Source organism: Carcharhinus amblyrhynchos, chromosome 33 (assembly GCF_965287045.1).
Source record: "Carcharhinus amblyrhynchos chromosome 33, sCarAmb.v2.hapA, whole genome shotgun sequence".
Taxonomy (NCBI): domain Eukaryota; kingdom Metazoa; phylum Chordata; class Chondrichthyes; order Carcharhiniformes; family Carcharhinidae; genus Carcharhinus; species Carcharhinus amblyrhynchos.
The window spans coordinates 16897540-16919492 of record NC_137356.1 but is presented as its reverse complement, the minus strand read 5'-3'; the positions used below and the strand labels follow the sequence as shown (position 1 = coordinate 16919492).

General features: G+C 45.6%; 1 protein-coding gene across 1 annotated transcript; it reads left to right on the top strand.

Annotated features, from left to right (window-relative positions):
* The first annotated feature begins 668 nt into the window (after positions 1–668).
* On the top strand, positions 669–21490 carry LOC145360980 (histone chaperone asf1b-like). The gene is made up of 4 exons (XM_080216491.1): positions 669–935; positions 4013–4128; positions 13159–13335; positions 20427–21490. The coding sequence occupies exons 1-4, from the start codon at positions 827–829 to the stop codon at positions 20628–20630; spliced, it is 606 nt and encodes a 201-aa protein (XP_080072617.1). The 5' UTR covers positions 669–826; the 3' UTR covers positions 20631–21490.
* The last annotated feature ends 463 nt before the right edge of the window (positions 21491–21953 follow it).

Genomic DNA, 21953 nt, shown 5'->3' with positions numbered 1-21953 from the left:
CCCTCCTATGCCCATTCCTTTTATTCCTGTTCCAATTACCCCCATTCAGGTGACACCCATATTCCCCTTAGGACCCTACCCCCTATTTCCTTTACCCCCTTCCCACCCCTCAATTTCCTTTACTATTCCCTTCCCTTCTCCATTCCCTTTAGCTCCCTCATTCCTTTTACCCCCCCAATTCCCTTTGCCTCCTATTCCCTTCCCCATTCCCATCATCTCTCCCTCCACTGTTGTCCATGGTATTGCCCCGCCCCTTCCCTCTCAGCCCCGCCCCTTCCTCTCTCCGTCTCTCTAACCTTCCCAGCCCCGGCTCTCTACCCTGCCCCTCTCACTACGTCGCCCCTCCCCTCTCAGCCCCACCCCTGTCCCTCCCAGCCCCGCCCCTCTCCTCCCAACCCCGCCCCTCTTTCGGCCTCCCCTTCAGCCCCGCCCCTCTCTCTCTGAGCCCCTCCCCTCTGCGCACACTCAGCCCGCAAGCGCGCGCTCTCCCTTTGAGTGCGGATTTGGCGCCGCGATGCTGCCCGCTGATTGGTCCCCCCGTGCATGTGTGGCCCCTCCCCCCACTGTTTATGAATAAAGTTGTTGATGGAGCGGGGTATTGGTGGAACTCTCGCGAGAGTGCGTGCGGCTATAAAGAGCGGGGGGAGGGGCAGCGGCCCGCTTAGTGTCGGAGCGCGGCTGCGGAGCGGCACCGAACGCGGGGACGCAGAGAGCGGGGAAGAGGAGAGGACAACCGGAGTAAAGCGAGCGGGCCTTGGCCACACACACCCACCCCCTCCTCCTCCCCTCACCCCCATTCCCCATCCCTCTCTCCCCCCTCCTGACCATGGCCAAAGTGCAGGTGCTGAATGTGGTGGTGCTGGACAACCCGTCTCCCTTCAACAACCCTTTCCAGTTCGAGATCACCTTCGAGTGCATCGAGGACCTGCCGGACGGTGAGTTGTGGGGGGGAGGGGAGGGGAGGGGAGGCGCGCGCGGGTCGTCGTTCCGCGAGCGGGGGAGGGGGTGTGGCCAGGGCGCCAGCTGGCCGTTGGCCGGGCGAGCTGGCTACTCCCATTGGCTGCGTGCTGACAAGCGCTCGGGTCTCCTGATTGGTGGAGAGCGTGAGGACAGCCCATTGGGCTAGACCGTTCGGGCCCTGTGATTGGCCGAGGGGGCTCGGGCTCCCCTGTTGATTGGCGGGGACCATCTGACGTTGCACTGTCTCCTCTTGGCTGCGGGCGCTTCAAGGCCCTCTGATTGGTGAGCGCCCGCCGGCTGGTGTCTGATTGGCGGGGTTTTTTTATCAATGGAGCTGTCACTCAGCCGTTGTGGCGCGCGCGCGCTGGGCCGGGCGGGCGGGATGGGCGCCACTTTTTTTAAGATAACCCGCAAAATACGGCGGGGCACTGGCATTTGGAGCAGCGGAAAATGCTGGGACATCTGAGTGGGGTCTGACAGCATCTTGTGGTGGGGGGAGAGAATAGAGCCAAGTCTGGATGGTTAGAAAAAATTATACTATGTGTGGGGGTGGCGGGGACAGGTAATTGAACAAAGGGGATGTAACTGAGGATGATAAAGGCTGGGAAAGGTGCTAATAGTGTCCATTAAGTGATCAAGGATGCTGATAGAGTTGTTTAAAAAGCTTATGGTGTATTAGGTTTTATTGGTAGTGGGATTGAGTTCCGGAGCCACAAGTCCTGTTGCAGCTGTACGAAACTCTGGTGCGGCCACACTTGGAGTGTTGCATACAGTTCTGGTAGTAGCATTATAAGAAAGATGTGGAAGCATTGGAAAGGATGCAGAGGAGGTTTACTGGGAATGGTGGGAAGGTCTTATGATGAGAGGCTTGAGGGGACTTGAGGCTGTTTTTAGAGAGAAATGACTTTATAGAGGCATACATGAGGATTAGATAGGACAGTGAGAACCTTTTCCCTTGGACGGAGATGGCTAGCACAAGGTAACATAGCTTTAAATTGAGGGGGTGATAGATATAGGACAGATGTCAGAGGTGGATTCTTTACTCAGAGTAAGGGTGTGGAATGCCCTGTCTGCAACAGTAGTGGATTCGCCAACATTAAGGGCATTTAAATGGCCATTGGATAAACATATGGATGATATTGGAATAGTGTAGCTTAGATGGGCTTTAGAGTGGTTTCACAGGTTGGCGCAACATCAAGGGCCGAAGAGCCTATACTGTGCTGTAATGTTCTATGAATGGTGGAATAGAGATACACGTGGTTACGGGACTGCCTGAAGAATGTGGCAGTTGGGGTGTGGGCAATATGGAGAGTGGAAATAAAGTGAAAGTAGAAGGATGATAAAAGTGGAGAAATGAGATGGAGAGTGACTAAAATAAATGAGGTGAGGGGAGAGTTACACCCTGATGTTGTTTGAACTCCATGTTCAGTCTGGAAGGCTAGAAAGTCGCAAAAACCCAGCTTGCAGGTGCAGCAGGTGGTCAGGAAGGCGAATGGGATGCTGGCCTTCATAGCGAGGGGGATGGAATATAAAAGTAGGGAGGTCTTGCTGCAGCTGTATAGGGCATTGGTGAGGGCGCAGCTGGAGTACTGTGTGCAGTTTTGGGCGCCGCACCTGCGCAAGGATATTTTGGCCCTGGAGGGAGTGCAGAGGAGGTTTACTAGGCTGATACCGGAGTTGAGGGGATTGAGCTATGAGGAGAGGCTGAATAAACTAGGCTTGTACTCATTAGAGTTTAGAAGAATGAGGGGAGATCTCATTGAGACGTATAAGATGATGAATGGGATGGATAGGATAGAGGTGGAGAGACTCTTCCCGCTCAAAAAAGACAGTAGGACTAGGGGGCACAGCCTCAAGATAAAGGGGAGGCGGTTTAGAACGGAGTTGAGGAGGAACTTCTTCACTCAAAGGGTGGTGAATCTCTGGAATTCTCTGCCCGTTGAAGTGGTGGAGGCTGCCTCGCTAAATATTTTTAAGAAGCGGGTTGATGGGTTCTTGATAAGAGAGGGGATTAAGGGTTATGGGGAGAGGGCGGGAAAGTGGAACTGAGCCACAACAGATCAGCCATGATCTTATTGAATGGCGGGGCAGGCTCGAAGGGCTAGATGGCCTATTCCTGCTCCTATTTCTTATTTCTAAGTGCCTGTTTGGGACATGAGGTGCTGTTCTTTAAGTTTACGCAGCGACTGTTGTCTCAGGGACACCCTGGTCCACTCCTCCATTACCCTGATATTTCATTCCCCAGGCATTTTCCCATGCGATCGTAGAAGGTGCAACCAACATCTGCCCCTTACCACCTCCCCCCCCCCCCCCCCCCCCCCAAGCTTGTATTCATCAACACACTTTTCAGGTGAAGCGGCTTCATGTGTACACCCTACAATCTGGCCTATGACATTTGCTGCTCTGTGGTCTACTCTACATGCTTTGCAGAAGTTTGGTCTGTCCACAAGCAGGACGCAGACCTTGGAGTCATTTATCACCTCAGCACACCACCCTGCTCTCCAGTTCACATGCCTGCCCTTTTGCAATAGTCTAGTAAACCCCAACACGAACTGGAAGAACAGCACCTCAAATTCTGATTGGGCACTTCCCAGCCTTCTGGGCTAAACGTTGAGCTCAACTTCAGAGCGTGAACTTTTCCCTCCACCTTCATCCCATCTCCAATTCTTTTCTTCTCATCCATTCTCGCTCTCGATCCTTTCTTTCCCTGTCCCATCCCCACACACTTTTCAGGGTAACTGCCACATTCCTCAAGCAGTCCCTTAACCATCTGCACTTCTGGTCTGCCATTCACATATTCTGATCACCTCATGAACACTTTTAGTACCTTTCTCTGCATTTATCAGCAGCATTTACAGTATAATTTTTTTTGCTTAGTGCTGACCTGCATCCAGACTCAACACTAGCTCTATTCTCTCTCCTCACACAGTAAATCCTGTTTGAGATTTTCCAGCATTTTCTGTTTTTGTGCCACTTAGATGCTTGTAGGAGGTTTGCAGGTTTCATGGTGCTCTTTATTTAGGGTATGTTCGTTTCTTCTTCCCTTTTGCAGATTTAGAATGGAAGATTATCTACGTGGGTTCCGCAGAGAGTGAGGAGCATGACCAAGTGCTGGACTCGGTGCTGGTGGGGCCTGTCCCCGCAGGCCGACACATGTTTGTCTTTCAGGTCAGGAGTTTTGTTGTCTTTATTTGGTACTAATTGGTGTAATGGTCCAGTGATGGAGACTTTGCACAGCTTCAGGTGGCAATATCAGGAATGTACACCCTTTCCAACCACTGCTTCCATGTGTAGAGCTGATTTTAGGCATGCATTTTAGAGATAAAAATAAGATACTCAGATGCTGAAATCCAAAACAAAATGCTGGAAAATCTGTGGGTTTGACAGTACTTGCGGAGATAGAATATGATGGCACGATGGTTAGCACTGCTATCTCACGGCATTATTAACCTAGGTTCAATTCCCAACTTGCGTCACTGTCCATGCAGAATCTGCATGTTCTCCCCATGTCTGTGTAGGTTTCCTCCCACAATCCGAAAGATGTGCTGGCCATGCAAAATTCTCCCTCGGTGTACCTGAACAGGCACCTGAGTGTGACGACAAGGGGATTTTCACAGTAACTTCATTGCAGTGTTAATGTAAGCCTACTTGTGATGCTAACAAATAAACTTGGGGCCAGTGTTTGCAGTCAGGATGATGGGTTGCCAGTGTTCAGCACCAACTTCATTTTCTGCATTGGGTGGCTGTCTCTGCAGCATATGTATTCTCCATGTCTGTGTGGTTTTCCTCCTACAGTGTGCAGGTTAGGTTGATTGGCTGTGCTAAATTGCCCTTTAGTGTCAGAAGGGCCTGCAGGGGGAATACATGGGGTTTCAGGGATAGGGCTTAGGTGGGATTGTTGATGCAGACTTGATGGACTGAATGACCACCACTGTAGGGATTCTTTGACCCTTCCTCAGAAATGGACAGACAACGGTTGATTATGACATTGTTATTCACTGGACTTCTGCTGAGAGAAACTCAAGAGTTAACCTCGAGTCCAGCATGATTATTCTTTGCAGACACAGCTTAATTTTAAAAGTTAATGTTTATTCATTAGTGTTACAAGTAGGCTTACAGTAACACTGCTATGAAGTTACTGTGAAAATCCCCTAGTTGCCACGTTCCATTGTCTGTGTGGGTACATTGAGGAAGAATTTAGCATGGTCAATGCACCTAACCAGCACATTGGACTGTAGCAAGGAACAGGAACACATGGAGGAAACCCACACAGGCTCAGGGGAACATGCAGACTCCACGCAGACAGCGACCCAAGCTGGGAATCGAACCCAGGTCTCTAGCGCTGTGAGGCAGCAGTGCTAACCATGATGCCACCATGTTGCCCCTTTCTTACTATTACAGGCCTAACAGTATTTTGCCATTCACTTGTATGCTTGCATGTTTAATTCCCAGTGTTTGTGCTTTCTCCTCTATCCATTGGAGTTAATGTGTGCTTTTATATTGTTTCATTACATCACAATGAAAGGTGTGGTCAGGATTGGCAGCACTGCAGTTAATGGAGGGCATTGGCATGGTAGTTTTGTTGCTGGACTAATAATCCACAGATTAATGTTCTGAGGACCCAGATTCAAAATGGAATTAAGTCTAATGGTGATCATGAAACTATTTAAAAAAAACCCTTCTGGTTCATTGTCCTTCAGAGAATGAAACCCATCAGCTTGGCCTAGTCTAACCTACATATGAATAGACTCAGCAATGGGGTTGAATGCCCCCTCAGTTTGAGGTAATTAGTGGTCAATAAATACTAGCCCAGCCAGCAATACCCACATCCCATGAACAATAAAAAGAGTGCTTTCTAGGTGGCTGTGCCACTGGATTGGTAGATGGCACAGCTCAGTGGGCTGGTTGGTCACTGACAGCCATGATGTGGAGATGCCAGTGTTGGACTGGGGTAACTACAGTAAGAAGTCTCTCAATACCAGGTTAAAGTTCAATAGGTTTGTTTGGTAGTGAATGCCACTAGCTTTTGGGTTTGTCCCTTCGTCTGGTCACCTGATGGAGGAGCAAATCCCAAAAGCTAGTGGCGTTCACTACCAAATAAACCTGTTGGACTTTAACCTGGTATTGAGAGACTTTGACAGTGGTCACTGACACAACAGTTTTGAAGGGTAGAACTGTATAAATGAGTCATGTCGTACTTGGGTGTTTCTCCTTCCATGTGCTGAGTATATCCAACCTTTTTACTATTTCTACTTTAGAACTGTGGGGCACTGTTATCTCTCTGTTCTGTTAGTTATTTAAGACTAGCCTCCATCTTAGTTTCCTGTATCCATTAATCAAACAGTAAGAGCTGCAGTAGCTTGTTAAACTACTGACCTTTGAGAAGCTCTGTATGGAATACTGGGTTAAATGGGAGGATTGCACTGATGTGTGCAGTTAAATGCATTGTGTGTGTAGGTGGATGGCTGTGCAATGATTAAGCTTTTGTTTTGATTTTTGTGCCTGTCTGGTTGATTTTATCTGCACGCTTGTATTGCCCCAGCAACACAATTGCCATTTATTTCCCTAACCTGGGCATGCTGTAGTGTACTTTGAAGGTAGGGTAAACTAATTAGTTTTTAAATTCATCAAAATAACAATGGAGTGTTTTTCTCTCTCCCAGATCAGAGTTGGATTGTAGGTCGTAGTTAATATCTTTCCAGCTAGTATCCTTGCTCCTTGTCTATTTGTACACCAGCTTGGTGAAGGCCGAGGCAGTATTTTGTGCTCATCTGATAATAAGAACATAAGAAGTAGGAGCAGGAGTAGGCCATCTAGCCCTTCGAGCCTGCCCCGCCATTCAATAAGATCATGGCTGATCTGAAGTGGCTCAGTTCCACTTTTCTGCTTCCTCCCCATAACCCTTATTCCCTTGCCTACCAAAAACCTATCTACCCATGACTTAAATATATTTAGTGAGGTAGCCTCCACCACTTCAACGCACAGAGAATTCCAGAGATTCACCACCCTTTGAGTGAAGAAGTTCCTCCTCAACTCTGTTCTAAACTGCCCCCCCCCCCCCCCCCCCCCACCCCCATCTTGAGGCTGTGCCCTCTAGTCCTGCTGTCCTTTGGGAAGAATCTCTCTACCTCTACCCTATCCATCCCTTTCATTATCTTAATAATCTCTGTAAAATCCCCCCTCATCCTTCTAAACTCCAGCGAGTACAGACCCAGTCTGTTTAGTCTCTTCATAGTCCAACCCCCTCATCTCTGGTATCAGCCTAGTGAACCACCTCTGTACTCCCTCCAAGGCCAAAATATCCTTGCGCAAGTGTGGTGACCAAAACTGCACACAGTACTCCAGCTGCAGCCTCACCAGTGCCCTGTACAGTTGCAGCAAGACCTCCCTGCTTTTATATTCTATCCCCTTGCTGTAAAGGCCAGCATCCCATTCGCCTTCTTGAGCACCTGCAGACTGGGTTTTTGCAACTCTTGCACAAGGACCCCCAGGTCCCTCTGCACCGTAGCATGCTGCAGCTTTTTGCCCTTTAAATAGTAATCCCTCCTACTATTATTCCTGCCAAAGTGGATAACCTCACACTTGCTAACATTGTATTCCATCTGCCAGGTACTCGCCCATTGGCTCAGCCTATCTAGATCCCTCTGCAGACTTTCCACACCCTCCACACAGTTTGCTTTTCCACTCATCTTTGTCATCAGCAAATTTCGACACCCTACACTCGGCCCCCTCCTCCAGATCATCTATATAAATGGTAAATAGCTGAGGCTCCAGCACTGATCCCTGCGGCACTCCACTAGTCACCAACCACCAATCAGAATAGCACCCATTGATAGCAACACTCTGCCTCCTATTAGACATGATGTGGATGTGCTGGCATTGGACTGGGGTAAACACAGTAAAAAGTCTGACAACACCAGGTTTTAGTCCAACCGATTTATTTGATAGTAAACGCACAAGCTTTCAGGTTAGTCCCTTCGTCAGGTGAATGCTGACCTGAGTGGGTTCGTGATCTGTAGTCCTTTTGGTATCTTGTCTGCTTTCTTGCATCTCTGTAAAAACTTGATGTCTGTGTCGATATGAGCAATCTTCTTGGAGATCCTCTCTACTTGGATCCGGCAGTTTGCGGTGTCGATAGTAGTCATGATGTGGATGTGCTGGCGTTGGACTGGGGTAAACACAGTAAAAAGTCTGACAACACCAGGTTTTAGTCCAACCGATTTATTTGATAGTGAACGCACAGTTGTGTGTTCACTATCAAATAAATCGGTTGGACTAAAACCTGGTGTTGTCAGACTTTTTACTGTGTTTACCCCAGTCCAACGCCGGCACATCCACATCATGACTACTATCGACACTGCAAACTGCCGGATCCAAGTAGAGAGGATCTCCAAGAAGATTGCTCATATCGACACAGACATCAAGTTTTTACAGAGATGCAAGAAAGCAGACAAGATACCAAAAGGACAACAGATCACGAACCCACTCAGGTCAGCATTCACCTGACGAAGGGACTAACCCGAAAGCTTGTGCATTTACTATCAAATAAATCGGTTGGACTAAAACCTGGTGTTGTCAGACTTTTTACTCGTATTAGACAGCCAATCCTCTATCCACACTAACACCTTACCCCCAACTCCAAGCCCCCTAACCTTCTGAAGCAACCTTTTGTGTGGCACCTTATGAAATGCCTTCTGAAAATCGAGAAACACCACATCCACCGGTTCCCCTCTGTCTACCGCACTAGTCACATCCTCGTAGAATTCCAATAAATTTGTCAAACACGACTTTCCCCTTAACGAATCAGTGCTGCGTCTGCTATATCAAATAATTCTTCTCTAGGTGCTTCGCTATTTCTTCTTTGATCCATGGTGTTTTATAACTGTGTAGCATTGCTTAATGGGATCTTGCCCCCAAGTTTGCCAATGATAATGTAGACTGCTGGAAGATGTCACCTAGCCAGGTGGGTAGAAAGGTGGTTACAGGAAAGATGTGATCACATTTGCAAAGTGACGGGGGGGATATTTGAGGGTGTTGCTGGAGCAGAGACTTGGCTGTAAGATCTGGATCCGCTGGGACTGTTTTTACTTTGAGGGGTCCAGGTAGAAAATGTAAGGTCCTCCTTATCCATTCTTAGCAGAGAGATCAATAACTAGATGGTGTTGCTTTTAAAGTAACAGACAGGAGTGAAGGGGAGTTTGAGATATTTTCATCGCGGATTGAGAGATCCAGAACAGTCTCTGAAAGGGCAGTAGAGGCAGGAGCCCTCGTCTGTTTCTAAGTAGCATTGAGTTGATGCTCAAAAGTATTTTGAGCCTTGGGTTCCAATCTTGTAAAAGCATCCACCTATGGTATTGTCTAGAAAGGTGATGGGTCCAATAAACTAGGGTGGTCAGAATTGTTGAACTTTCCCTGTATTGCATATAGTGGGTTGTCTTAGCAATGCTGCAAAGCCTGTAACTGCTCTGGTATGGCGTTCAGTTGGGGCAGGTGTTTTGTAGGAAGAAATTTTTGTGCTGTGATGAATGCTGCTGTCCAGTAATGTCGTCAGTATTCCCAGATTGAAATGCATGCTGCATCTCGCCTGTGCATTAAGCTGCAAAGTGCAGCTTTCTTCAGTGTCCCTTTTTGTAACCCAGTTCTGAATTGCATCCTAGAACACTGCCTTTATCCCCTCAGCATTGTGGATTTTCAAAACCGTGAACCTCTTGGCAGCTTGATTTTTCAATCACTGAATGCTTGATGCACTTTGAGCTTTGAATTGTTTTGCTCCAAATAGATATTTCATGAACCAACTAAAGTGATGCAAGTGTCTGATTTCCAGTTCAGCTGCACACTTCAATCCAGTAGTATGTTCAGTAAATATATTAATCTTGCCCATGCACTTGCCTCCCAATTCAAATAGCCCACATTTTCTAAAGTGTGCAGATCTTGAATACTTACTGTACCTTGTCTCTGGTGGGTCATTGCAGTACTCCCTTTCCATCATAAATTCCTTCAGCCACTTTTATGATGAAACTGCTTTTTTAAAACTGACATCAGTTAGTGCCTTTAGTCAGCAGTGACACGTTTGCATCACCCAGATTCTGTGACTGATGATAAGACATTGAAACCTTCACTTTGAGAGGAGGCTATTCAGCCCCGTAGCCCATACTTATTCTTTGAAAGAGTAATCTTAAGTCCTGTCACACCACACCATTGCAGTTATGTCACCTTGTATTTAGAGTTTCCCCTTTAAAGCTACAATTGAGTAATTCCATGGCCTCCTGGGCCAGTGCAAGTTCTAAAGACTGAGGTTTCTTCTAATGTTGGCTTTCGTTGCTTTATAAATCGATGTCCTCTATTCTTTTCCTCATTGATAGATGCAGCTTCTGGGATGTGCATTAGGCAAGCAGTTCTGATGCAAGTTGACTCTGAAGCTTCACCCAATACCACAGAGGCCTTGAACACAGAACCGCTTCCCAGTACCCTACAATGTAGGCCATTCAGCCTATCGAGTCTGCACTGGCACTCTGAAAAAGCATTCTACCTAGTCACACCTTTCTGCCTTTATCCCCATGATCTTGGAATTATTCCTTTCAGATACCAATCCAATTCTGTACTTTGATTAAATTGGACCCCACCCCCTCAGGAAATTTGTTTCAGACTCCAGCTACCCTCTAGTTGAAAACCATTCCCTTTGTCCTTTTGCCCATTATTTGGAATTAGTGCCCACTAGTTCCTGAGGGAGTAATTCCACATTCTTTACCCAGTCCATACTCCTCAGGATCTTAAATACCTGTATGAAACTCCTTTTCAAGGAAAAGATTCTCAGGCTATCCTGATAGCTGCAGTTGTTTATCCCTGGAATCATTCTTGAGAATCTCCTTTGTACTCTCTCCAATGCTTTCCATCCTTCCTCGAGTCTGGTGCCCAAAACTGGTGCAGTCTCCAGCTGAGGTCTTATACGAGTTCAACGTGACCTTACTGTTGTACTCAATTCCCCAAGTAAAGCCCAAACCTCCATTTGCTTTATTAATTGCTGTCTATGTGCCCTGTCATCTCCAGTGATTGTAAACTGATACACTGACATCCCTTTGTTTCTACATGTGCTTTAAAGATTCCCCCTTAATGTCTCCATATTCTTCCTGCCAGACTGAATCACTTCATTGCTCTGCACTGAGCTTCACCTACTTGTCTGTCTGATTCACCAACGTCATCTCGAAATTCAGCTATCCTGCTTTCAGTTGACAACACTTCGCGTTTTCACATCTGCAAATTTTGAAATTGTCCTGCACACCACAATCTATTATGCAAGAGTCCTAATTCCCCTGGGGAAATTCCACAACAAACCTGGACAAACAACCACTTTATCACTACTGTTTCCTATCACCTGACCCGTTTCTTATCCAAGTGTTTATTTTCTCTCATTGAGTTAGAAGTCTGTGGCGCTGTATCAAATTCCACTATGTTGTTGCCCTTTTCAACCTTCTGTTCCTTGCTCAAAAGATTTAGTTGACCACATTTTCCCTTGACAGACACATGATTCCTTAATTATTTCACATTTGCCTCAACAACTGTTGATCTTTGTCCTATAGTTTCCAGAGGTTCCCTACCCCTGAAGTCAAACTGACCGGTCGTGTTCTGGTTTTTCTCCTTGCACCTATTTTTGAACAAGGCTGTAATATTTGCAGTTCTCAGGGCCTCTGGTACCATCCCTGTGTCTAAGGGAGACTGGAAGATTATCACTGCCCTTGCAAAGGGAGTGGGATAGCTTGATCTTGGGTTTGGACATAGCTCAGCACAGCATTGAGGGCCAAAGGGCCTGTACTGTGCTGTACTGTTCTGTTTCTACGTCTGTAATTTCCACAGTTGCTTCCCTCCATAGCCTTGGATGCATCTGAACCTATCCTGCTACCTTATCGAAAAAGCTAGTCTTTAATTGTACGCTATTTTACTGTGCCAGTTCTCGTCTCAGCCTGAGTAGCATCCTCTTCCTTTGTAAAGCTGGATGCAAAGTGATTATTTAATACCTCTGCTTCTCCTGCTGCAATGTTAACCCCCACTGCCTTCATGTGCAAGAATCATTCTTTTAATCCCCAATTGCCCATACTCTTTACCACTGTTATGGTGTTACTGGTCCCCTTCCTCTGTTTCTCAGGCCATGTGTTGAACCACTGTTTTTTAATTCTTGTAGTCATTAACGTGTGGCACTGGGAGTAACCCTGTGATATCGGCTCTTTTAATTCCCTTCCTAACACCCTGAAATCTGTTTTCAGGGCCTTGCCCCTTTTCCTACCTATGTCATGTTCCTAATGTAGATTACAATCTCTTCACTGTTCACCACCCTGTCCCAAGAATGCCCTGCAGCCAATCTGACATCCTTGGCACTCGGAAACAATGTGCCATAGAATCTCTACAGTGCAGAAGGAGGCCATTTGGCCCACTGAATCTGACCAACTGCAATCCTACCCAGGTCCTATTTCTGTAACCCCACGTATTTACCCCCAACAGTAGGGTCAATTATCATAGTCAGTCAACCTAACCTGCACATCTTGAGGGTGGGAGGAAACCCATGAGGAGAATGTGCAAACAGTGACCCAAGGCTGGAATTGAACCTGGGTCTCTGGTGCTGAGAGGCAGCAGTGCTAACCACTCTGCCTCCACGGAATCATGCCCTGCCCCATATTGGCCTGTTTTTCTTTCTGAATCTGTTCCGGGCAGTGGTGGAATTGGGAAAACTGAGCTGATATTTTGATAAAGTGGATGCTAAGACTTCAGTTAAAGGATGTCAGGTTTGTATCCTGTAAGAATTTGATTGGAAATCTTCAAATGTAGCTTGTAACTGCTGTGGAAATTTCTTGGGTCCAGAATTATTTTCAGGATTAGCTATTGGTAGACCATAACTTGGAAAAGGGGAGAACGTGGACAAACTGTCCTTCAGCTTTGTGGAGGCTGAGATGCCAGGAATTAACTCACCTGATTCTGCCCTGATTATTTGATAGTCAGTGAAATATTGTGGCCTCCCTCCAAGGAAATATACGTTCATCAGGAGAAGATGTGCTCAAGTGATACAGGGGTTGTTGAGAACTGATCATGGGTGACCAGGTAAATCATGCGGGTTTGGGTACACAATGTGGTTTTCTTCTGGGGCTTGTGCTGATAAGTTGTGTCATATTTACATGAATTTCCGACTGTAATCTTGCGTTAACATTCCAGGCTGATGCCCCAAACGCAAGTCTCATCCCTGATGCAGATGCAGTTGGTGTGACTGTGGTGCTGATCACCTGCACATACAGAGACCAAGAGTTCATTCGCGTGGGCTATTATGTGAATAATGAATACACGGACCCAGAGTTAAAGGAGAACCCACCAATGAAACCTGACTATGCCAAGGTAAGCTTGACACAAGGTTCGTGTCTTTTACCAAAGTTGGTGCAGCAAAGCAAAAATGTTCTCCTGTTGATGCTTGGTCCACTTGGAGTCAGAGGTTTGCAGCATGGAAATCGGCCCTTCAGCCCATCTTTTCAGTGCTGCCCAGTTTTTACCATTGACCTAATCTCAATTGCCTGCATTTGGCCCATATTCCTCTGCCCATCTTACCCATCTAAATGCTTTTCAAAAGGCAAAATTGTACCTGCCTGCAATACATAAGAACATAAGAAATAGGAGCAGGAGTAGTCCATCTAGCCCTTTGAGCCTGCCCCGCCATTCAATAAGATCATGGCTGATCTGAAGTGGATCAGTCCCACTTTCCCGCTTTCTCCTCATAACCCTTAATTCCCTTGTCTATCAGAAACCTATTGACCCGTGACTTAAATATATTCAGTGAGGTAGCCTCCACCACTTCAACAGGCAGAGAATTCCAGAGATTCACCACCCTTTGAGTGAAGAAGTTCCTCCTCAACTCTGATCTAAACTGCCCCCCCCGCCCCTTGAGGCTGTGTCCTCTAGTCCTGCTGTCCTTTCTAAGTGGGAGGAATCTCTCTACCTCTACCCTATCTATCCCCTTCGTTATCTTGCACGTCTCTATAAGATCCCCCCTCATCCTTCCAAACTCCAAGTACAAGCCCAGTCTATTTAGTCTCTCTTCATAGGCCATTAAGGCCCTCATCTCCTATCATCCTTTTATCTTTAATATCCAGCCAAACTATTCGTGTCCTACTATACTACCTCTGGCAGCTTGTTCCAGACACTCATCATCCTCTGTGAAAAAATTGCCCCTCTGGATTCATTTGTATTTCTTCCCTCTCCCCTTAAACCTATGCCGTCTAGTTTTAGACTCCCCTGTCTTTGGAAAGATGTTGACTACCTACCTTATCTATGCCGTTCATTATTTTATAGACCTTTAGGATCACCCTAAACCCCTACACTCTTGGGGGGGAGGGAGAATGTTCCAATTTATCCAGCCTCTCCTTAAACTCAAACCATCAAGTCCCAGTAGCATTCTAGTAAATCTTATCTGCAGTCTTTCTAGTTCAATAATATCCTTTCTATAATAGGGTGATCATAACTGCACAGTATCCCAAGTATGGCCTTACCAATGTCTTGTACAAGTTCAAGATGTCCCAACCCCTGTACTCAACATTCTAACCAATGAAATCAAGCATGCTGAATGTCTTCACCACTCTGTCCACATGTGACTCCACTTTCAAGGAGCTATGAACCTGTACCCCAGGTCTCTTTTCTTCCTATAACTCTCCCTAGTGCCCTACCATTAAGTCCTGCTCTGGTTTGATCTGTTAAAATGTATCACCTTGTATTTGTATAAATTAAACTCCATTTGCCAGTCATTGGCCCACTGGCCCAATGATCAAATTCCTGTTGCAATCCTAGATAACCACCTTCACTATCCGCTATGCCACAAATCTTGGAAACTTATCAACCATGCTTCCTAAATTCTCATCCAAATTGTTAATATAAATGACAAATAACAGTGGATCCAGCACCGATCCCTAAGGCACATCTCTGACCTCAGATGAAAAAGAATCCATTACAACCATCTTCTGTCATCAAGCCAGTTTTGTATTTGATTGGTTACCTTGCCTGGAGGAGCACCGAGAGGGGGCTTGTGCAGACTCCTCACATTCTCTTCCAATATTTGTGCCAATGTGTTCAATTACTTAAGTTCTAAGATTTTGGAATTTTGAGGCACGGTGGCACAGTGGTTAACACTGCTACCTCAGCTCCAGGAATCCAGGTTTGATTCCTAGCTTGGGTCACTCTGTGGAGTTTGCATGTTCTCCCCATGTCTGTGTGCGTTTTCTTCAGTTGCCTCCCACGGTTCAGGACTGTGCAGGTTGGATTGAACGGCTATGCTGAATTGCTCCTTGTGGGTGTCCCAGAATGTGTGGGTTGGAGGGATTAGTGGGGTGGATATGTGGAGTTATGGGGAAGGGACAGGGTGGGATTGTTATCAGTGCAGGCTCGATGGGCCAAATGACCTCCTGCACTGTAGGGATTCTGATTTGTGACCTGATGCAACAACCTACCATGTGGTGCATTGTCCCATCCAATTTCCCAAAGCATGTTCAACAATGCAGCCTCCTGTCATTGACTTGAAAATGTACAGATCTCCTAAATCCAGTTCAAAAGCTCTTAATCCCTCTGTCTTTGCACTTGTCAGATTTCCTTACATGTCTTGCTCTTGCTTTGTGACCTGTGGAAGGAAGCCAATAGTTTCTGTAGCCAGACGCAACCTGTCATTGACCCTTTGAGGCATTTTTTTGTCTCACTAATGTTCTCCTTGATCAGTGCTGCAATCTCCTCTTTAGAACAAAGAAAATTACAGCATAGGGGCAGGCAGGCCCTTCAGCCCTCAACCTGCACGAACTGTGCTGCCCTATTGAACTAAAACCCCCTACCCTCCTGGGGACCATATCCCTTTATTCCCATCCTAGTCATGTATTTGTCAAGATGCCCCTTAAGTCACTATTGCATTTGCTTCCACTGCCTCCCTTGGCAGTGAGTTCCACCGTCATCCTCTGTATATATAAAAAATAATAAACTTGCATCTCCTTGAAACCTTGCCCCTCACACCTTAAACCTGTGTCCCCAAGTAACTGACTCTTCCACCCTGTGGAAAAAGTTTCTGACCATCCACTCTATCCATGCACCTCATACTCTTGTAGACTTCTATCAGGTTGTTCCAGTGCGAACAAACCAAATTTCTCCAACACTTCTCATAGCTATACAATTATTAAAATGTTTATGGCACAGAGTGATAACTTAACCTGTCTGCACTGGCTAAAAAACGAACCACCCATCTATACTGGCTAATATAAGCCACCCAACCTGATCCTATGTTCTATCGTTTGGTCTAGCCCTGCAGATTGCAGTGCTTGAGGTGCCTATCCAACCATCTTTTTAAATGCATTGGGGGTTTCTGCCTTTACTACCCTTGCCGGCTGTGAATTCCATCTCCCCAGCCGTCTGGGTGGGTGAGAAAAATGTTTCCTCCTTCCTCATCTGTCCCCTTGTCACTGACCTTTCTCCTGAAGTAAATAGGTCCTTCCAACTGCTATTGAGGCTCCGCACTGTTTCATGCATTCTAATCAAATCTTCCCTGAAGCTCCTCTGTTCCAAGGAGAGTAATCCAACCTTTCCTCAGCTGTAATGTCTTCATAAATCTGCTCTGCGCACACTCTAATGCTTTCTATAAATGAGGTGACCAGGACTGCACTTTATTGGAATTGTAGCCCAAATAATGTTTTGTACAGTTCCAGTATAACTTCACTGATCTTGTATTCTCTGCTTCAGATAAATGAAAGAATTCCATGTGCTTTCTTAACCACCTTATCGATCAGTCCTGCTGCTTTCAGAGACCTTTGAATGTTCTGTCCAAGCTTACCCTCTACAACCACCACCTTCCATTTCACTGTTATGACCTTTCCAAGTTCCCTGAAAGCCTACATTAGTACTGTAGTCATTCCTGCTTGGAGTCTGATTATCTTTACTGCCATGAAGTTTCATGGAACTTTCTGCAGCTCATCAACCTTTTTTGCAAACTTTTTAGGATTGCATGAATGTGAACGTGGACCTTTGTTGCATTCCCTCTGATCCCCAACTAATTCCAGCTACAGGCTAGGTACTAGATACATTCCAACATGCTAGGAGAAACTAAAGCCTTGGATGATGGAGGGCGGTGAAACTATTCTGCATGTCACGTGAACTCTTAAAACTAAGAACCAGAATAGACTAAGCAGGAGGTGGAAAGAAAAGGCCTGGCAAAAGGAAAATAAGAATAGAATGTCAAGTCAGTGTAAAATCTACATATGATCTACTAGCGTATAAAGATTAAAAGGCTGGGTGGACATTGAGGGACCAAGAACAATGTACGCTTGGAGTTTAGGATGACTGCTTGGTATGAACATGCAAATTAGGCTCTAGAGTAGACATTTGCAGCTCTATAGAACATTACAGCACAGTACAGGCCCTTTGGCCCTCAATGTTGTGCTGAGCTATGTCCAATCCCAATCCCAAGGTCAAGGAGTGCTCCATGTGCCTATCCAATAACCACTTAAAAGTTCCTAAAGTGTCTGACTCCACTATCACAGCAGGCAGTCTATTCCACACCCCAACCACTCTGAGTAAAGAATCTACCTCAAACATCCCTCCTATATCTCCCACCATGAACCTTATAGTTGTGCCCCCTAGTAACAGCTACATCCACCTGAGGAAATAGTCTCTGCGTGTCCACTCTATCAATCCCTCTCATCTTATAAACTTCTATTAAGTCGCCTCTCATCCTCCTCTGCTCCAAAGAGAAAAGCCCCACTCCCTCAACCTTTCCTCAAAAAACCTACCCTCCAAACCAGGCAGCATCCTGGTAAATCTCCTCTGTGCTCTCTCTCCAATGCTTCCACATCCTCCTTAGTGAGGTGACCAGAACTGAACTCAAAATATTCCAAATGTGGTCTCACCAAGGTCCAGTATAGTTGCAGCATAACCCCACGGCTCTTAAACTCAAACCCCCTGTTAATAAACGCTAACACATAAGCCGCTTTCACAGCTCTATCCATCTGAGTGGCAACCTTCAGGGATCTGTGGATATGAACCCCCAAGATTTCTCTGTCCCTCTATTTTCCTTAGAGCCCTGCTGTTGACCCTGTAATTTATCTTTATCTGGGAGCTTTCTTCTTCTCCTCTTGAGTGTACTGTGTTCAGATTCTGGTTTGCTGTCCACTTTAGGAGAAACTTCCTGGTGTGTTCTCACTTGCTGGTTCTGGCTGTTCTTTAGCTTCTCCATTTACTTTCTGTCCCTTACTTTATCACTCTGCCTCAATTGACAGCCTCTGAATAATTTCTTGTTCACTAGTTCCAGTTGAAAGCAACTGTTTCTACTTTTTAACGTGAGCCTTGGATTGTCAGGCTACATAAATTTTTTTTCTAACCTCTAATTGCTTTAGTCGAGCCTACGTGTGATTCTAGATCCACAGCAATGTGGTTGAGTCAACTAGCCTCCAAGGGCAACTAATGACGGGTAATAAATGCTGGCTAGCCAACAATCCCATGTCCCATGAATGAATAAAGCCTTTAATTACTATGCAGGCACGTTTAGTGAACTAAAACACAGGTATGTAGGCACCTTTTTTGTTTCATTTGATGCTAACTAAAGTTTAACTCTTAGTGCATACAACTGCACTTGTACGTATTTCTAATACCCACGATACAAATGTAAATGGCTCATAGAATCGCTACAGTGGTGAAAGAGGCCAGTTGGCCCACCAAGCCTGCACTGAGGCCAATCCCACCAAGGCCCTGTCCCTGTACTGTAAGGTTCCATGATTCTATGGAAATTACAGCACAGGAACAGGCCCTTCAACCCTCCAAGCCTGCACCAACTAAAGCCCCCTATCCTTCCAGGGACCATATTCCTCCATTCCCATCCTATTGTACTTGTCAAGATGCCCCTTAAGTCACTGCCTTATCCGCTTCCACTACCTCACCTGGTAATGAGTTCCAGGCACCCACTACTGTGTATAAATAAATAAATCTGCCTCGGGCATCTCCTTTAAACCTTGCCCCTTGCACCTTAAACATATGTCCCCTAGTAATTGACTCTTCCACCCTGGGAAAAAGCTTCTGACTATCCACTCTGTGCCTCTCAATCTTGTAGACTTCTATCAGGTCCCCCCTTGACCTCTGTTGCTCCAGTGAGAACAAACCAAATTTCTCTAGCTATGAGGAAAAGTTGATGTCCTCCATACCAGGCAACATCCTAGTAAATCTTTTCTGTACACTTTCCAAAGCCTCCCCATCCTTCTGGTAGTGCGGCGACCAGAACTGAACTCTTGAGTTCACTCTTGTGGACACTTTTCATAAAATTGAGTCATGAAATAAAGCAATGCATCTCCTGGAGGATGATGGAATCAGTCTATTTTATTGGTCTGAGAACAGTTAACCAAGGCACTTCATTTCAAATTGATGGGATGGTTAAATCCTGTGCCAGCTCTCAATCTAAATTGTTATTGCCATCGTTCAAAATGAATGGTGTATTCCATCTTCTAACCAATCATTAAAGGGCTTTCTTCATGCTGCTCTTTGGTTCCTTTGCCAATTCCTTTCAATTGGTGCACTTTCAGGTTTTTGCCACCTCGTGAAAAGTAGTGTCCAGAATTGCAGATGACTGCACTAAATTAATAATTAATGTATCGTTTGTAGCACATTTTGTCTATTTTAGAATTCTATTTAAAAGTATACTCCACATTCCTATTTGACATGACTGATTAAAAATGGCAGCATTGCTTGTTGCCTTATGTTGTCTTTAAAGTTGTACAATGTCAGCACTTCATCGCTTCACTGTTATTAACTAGACTTGGCACAGTGGTTAGCACTACTGCTTCACAGCGTCAGGGATCCAGGTTCAATTCCTGGCTTGGGTCACTGTTAGTGTGGAGTTTGCATGTCCTCCCTGTGTCTGTCTCCCTCAATCCAAAAGACATGTTGGTTAGGTGCATTGGCCATCCTGAATTCTCCCTCAGTGTCCCTGGACTTGTGCCAGAGTGTGGCAATTAGGGGAATTTCACTAACTTCATTGCAGTGTTAATGTAAGCCTTACTTGTGGCAAATAAATAAACTTTACTTTAAGATCCCTATAATTGTAACTTCCCTACAGTGTGGAAGGACCCTGTTCAGCCCATCAAATCTGCACCGATCCCACCCAGGCCCAATTCCAGTAACCTGCTAATCCAGCTGACAGAGTCAATTTAGCATAGCCAATCAACCTAACCTGCACATCTTTGGAATGTAGGATGAACTGCAACATCCAGGGGAAACCCATGCAGCCACAAGGAGAACTTGCAAACTCCACACAGGCAGTGACCTGAGGCCAGAATTGAACCCAGGTCCTTGATGCTGAGGGGCAGCTCTGTTGGCCACTGTAGCCCACATAATTTACTGTACTATCCATTTTCCTTCCATCTGTCTTGCCTAATCATAAATGTTGTGATGTAACAGGCAATTAATATTCTGTTTCTCCCTTCTAGCTCCAACGGAATATTTTGGCGTCTAATCCAAGAGTTACCAGGTTCCACATCAACTGGGAGGGCACCAGTGAGAAAATGGAAGATATTGAGAATGTTGACCCAAGTTCGAATGCAATGCTTCCTCCCAGCTGTACGCCGCTGAAGGGACTTGGGGCTGGGGGCGCCCTGAGTATAGTTCCAGAGAACTCTATGGACTGCTTGTGAAATCTGCCAGTGAATTGGATTAAAGTGGATCAAACATGTTATTTTGTATCAGGGTTTGCTAGCTTTTGGAGTTGTTAATTCTATGGAGTATTTAAGTCAAACTTCACTGCCCACCCCAAGGCTGGCATTCAGTCTGGAGGGGTAGGGGAGTGGCAAGGGTAGGAGGCCAAGATATTGCCATTCACGGCACAGGGCCACAGCAGTTGCAGTCTCCATGACTGCCAGATACACATGATCTACATTCAGCTGGGTTGCTTTTGCCCAAATGGGAGCAATAATGCTTTTTACTGGTAAACATTCTGGGATTGCAAAGCCAGTTGGTGCCTATTGTAAATTAGCCAGGAGTGAGTGTTGAACTACAGAATGTATTTGTAAGAGTTTTTGGGGGATTTTTCTATGTAGTAAGTCCACGAAAATTGGGGTTGGGGGGGAGGTTGAGAGGGTGGGGTGGACAAGGCTGGGTTGTGTTGAATGTTTTTTATATTGAATGCTTCTTTAAAAAAAACATAAGAATTTCAATTGGCCAGTAATAAATCTGACCAACTCTGTCCAGCAGTGCTACCCAACATTACCTGAGCTGGAACTTTTGATTCCTCTCAAACTCGGCTGCCCCAGCATAATTGTCCTCTATGTTTAATGGGGGGGAGGGGGGAACATTTTGTAACTTTTAATAGTACTTTGTAAATCGTGATCCAAACCTGCCTGCATTCGGTATGTAGAAGAGGTACGGTTAAAATCTCAACCTACAAGCTTTATAAAGCAGCATTGATGGTTTTGAAAACTGCAGCCATTTTTATAAATGTTAGCAATGTAGACTTGTACTGTCTGGCTTTGTCTGAATAAAAGCACTTGTAAATGCAGTAGTGGCCTTTTTCATTACCATTGCAACTTCTACATTTTACAAAAATGTCCACACCCCTCATCTTGTAGACTTCTATCAGGTCGCCCTCTCAACCTGTCGCCCCAGTGAGAATTCTCCAACCTCTCTTCAGATCTAATGCCCTCCATACCAGGCAACATCCTGGAAAATCTTTTCTGTACCCTCTCCAAAGCTTCCACATCCTTCTGGTAGTGTGACAACCAGAATTGAACACTATTCCTCATGCAGCCTAACCAAGGGTGATACCTAATTCTTGTACTTGTTTATAGCACTCAACTTAAAGGATGCTTCTGTTCAGATGAAGCAAATTAAACTGAGGCTTTTTTTTAAACAATATTTTGTGCAAATTTGATCGTGGCAAATCTCAAACTAATTTGCATCCTTTAATTTTTGTATTCATCATGGGACATGTGCATTGCTGGCTAGCCAGTATTTATTGCCTA

Excerpts from the sequence above, each read along its gene's own strand:
- LOC145360980 (XM_080216491.1), top strand. The coding sequence starts at position 827 with ATGGCCAAAGTGCAGGTGCTGAATGTGGTGGTGCTGGACAACCCGTCT. Across the intron at positions 4,129-13,158 it reads GACACATGTTTGTCTTTCAG|GCTGATGCCCCAAACGCAAG; the intron begins GTCAGGAGTTTT and ends TTAACATTCCAG. Across the intron at positions 13,336-20,426 it reads TGAAACCTGACTATGCCAAG|CTCCAACGGAATATTTTGGC; the intron begins GTAAGCTTGACA and ends TCTCCCTTCTAG.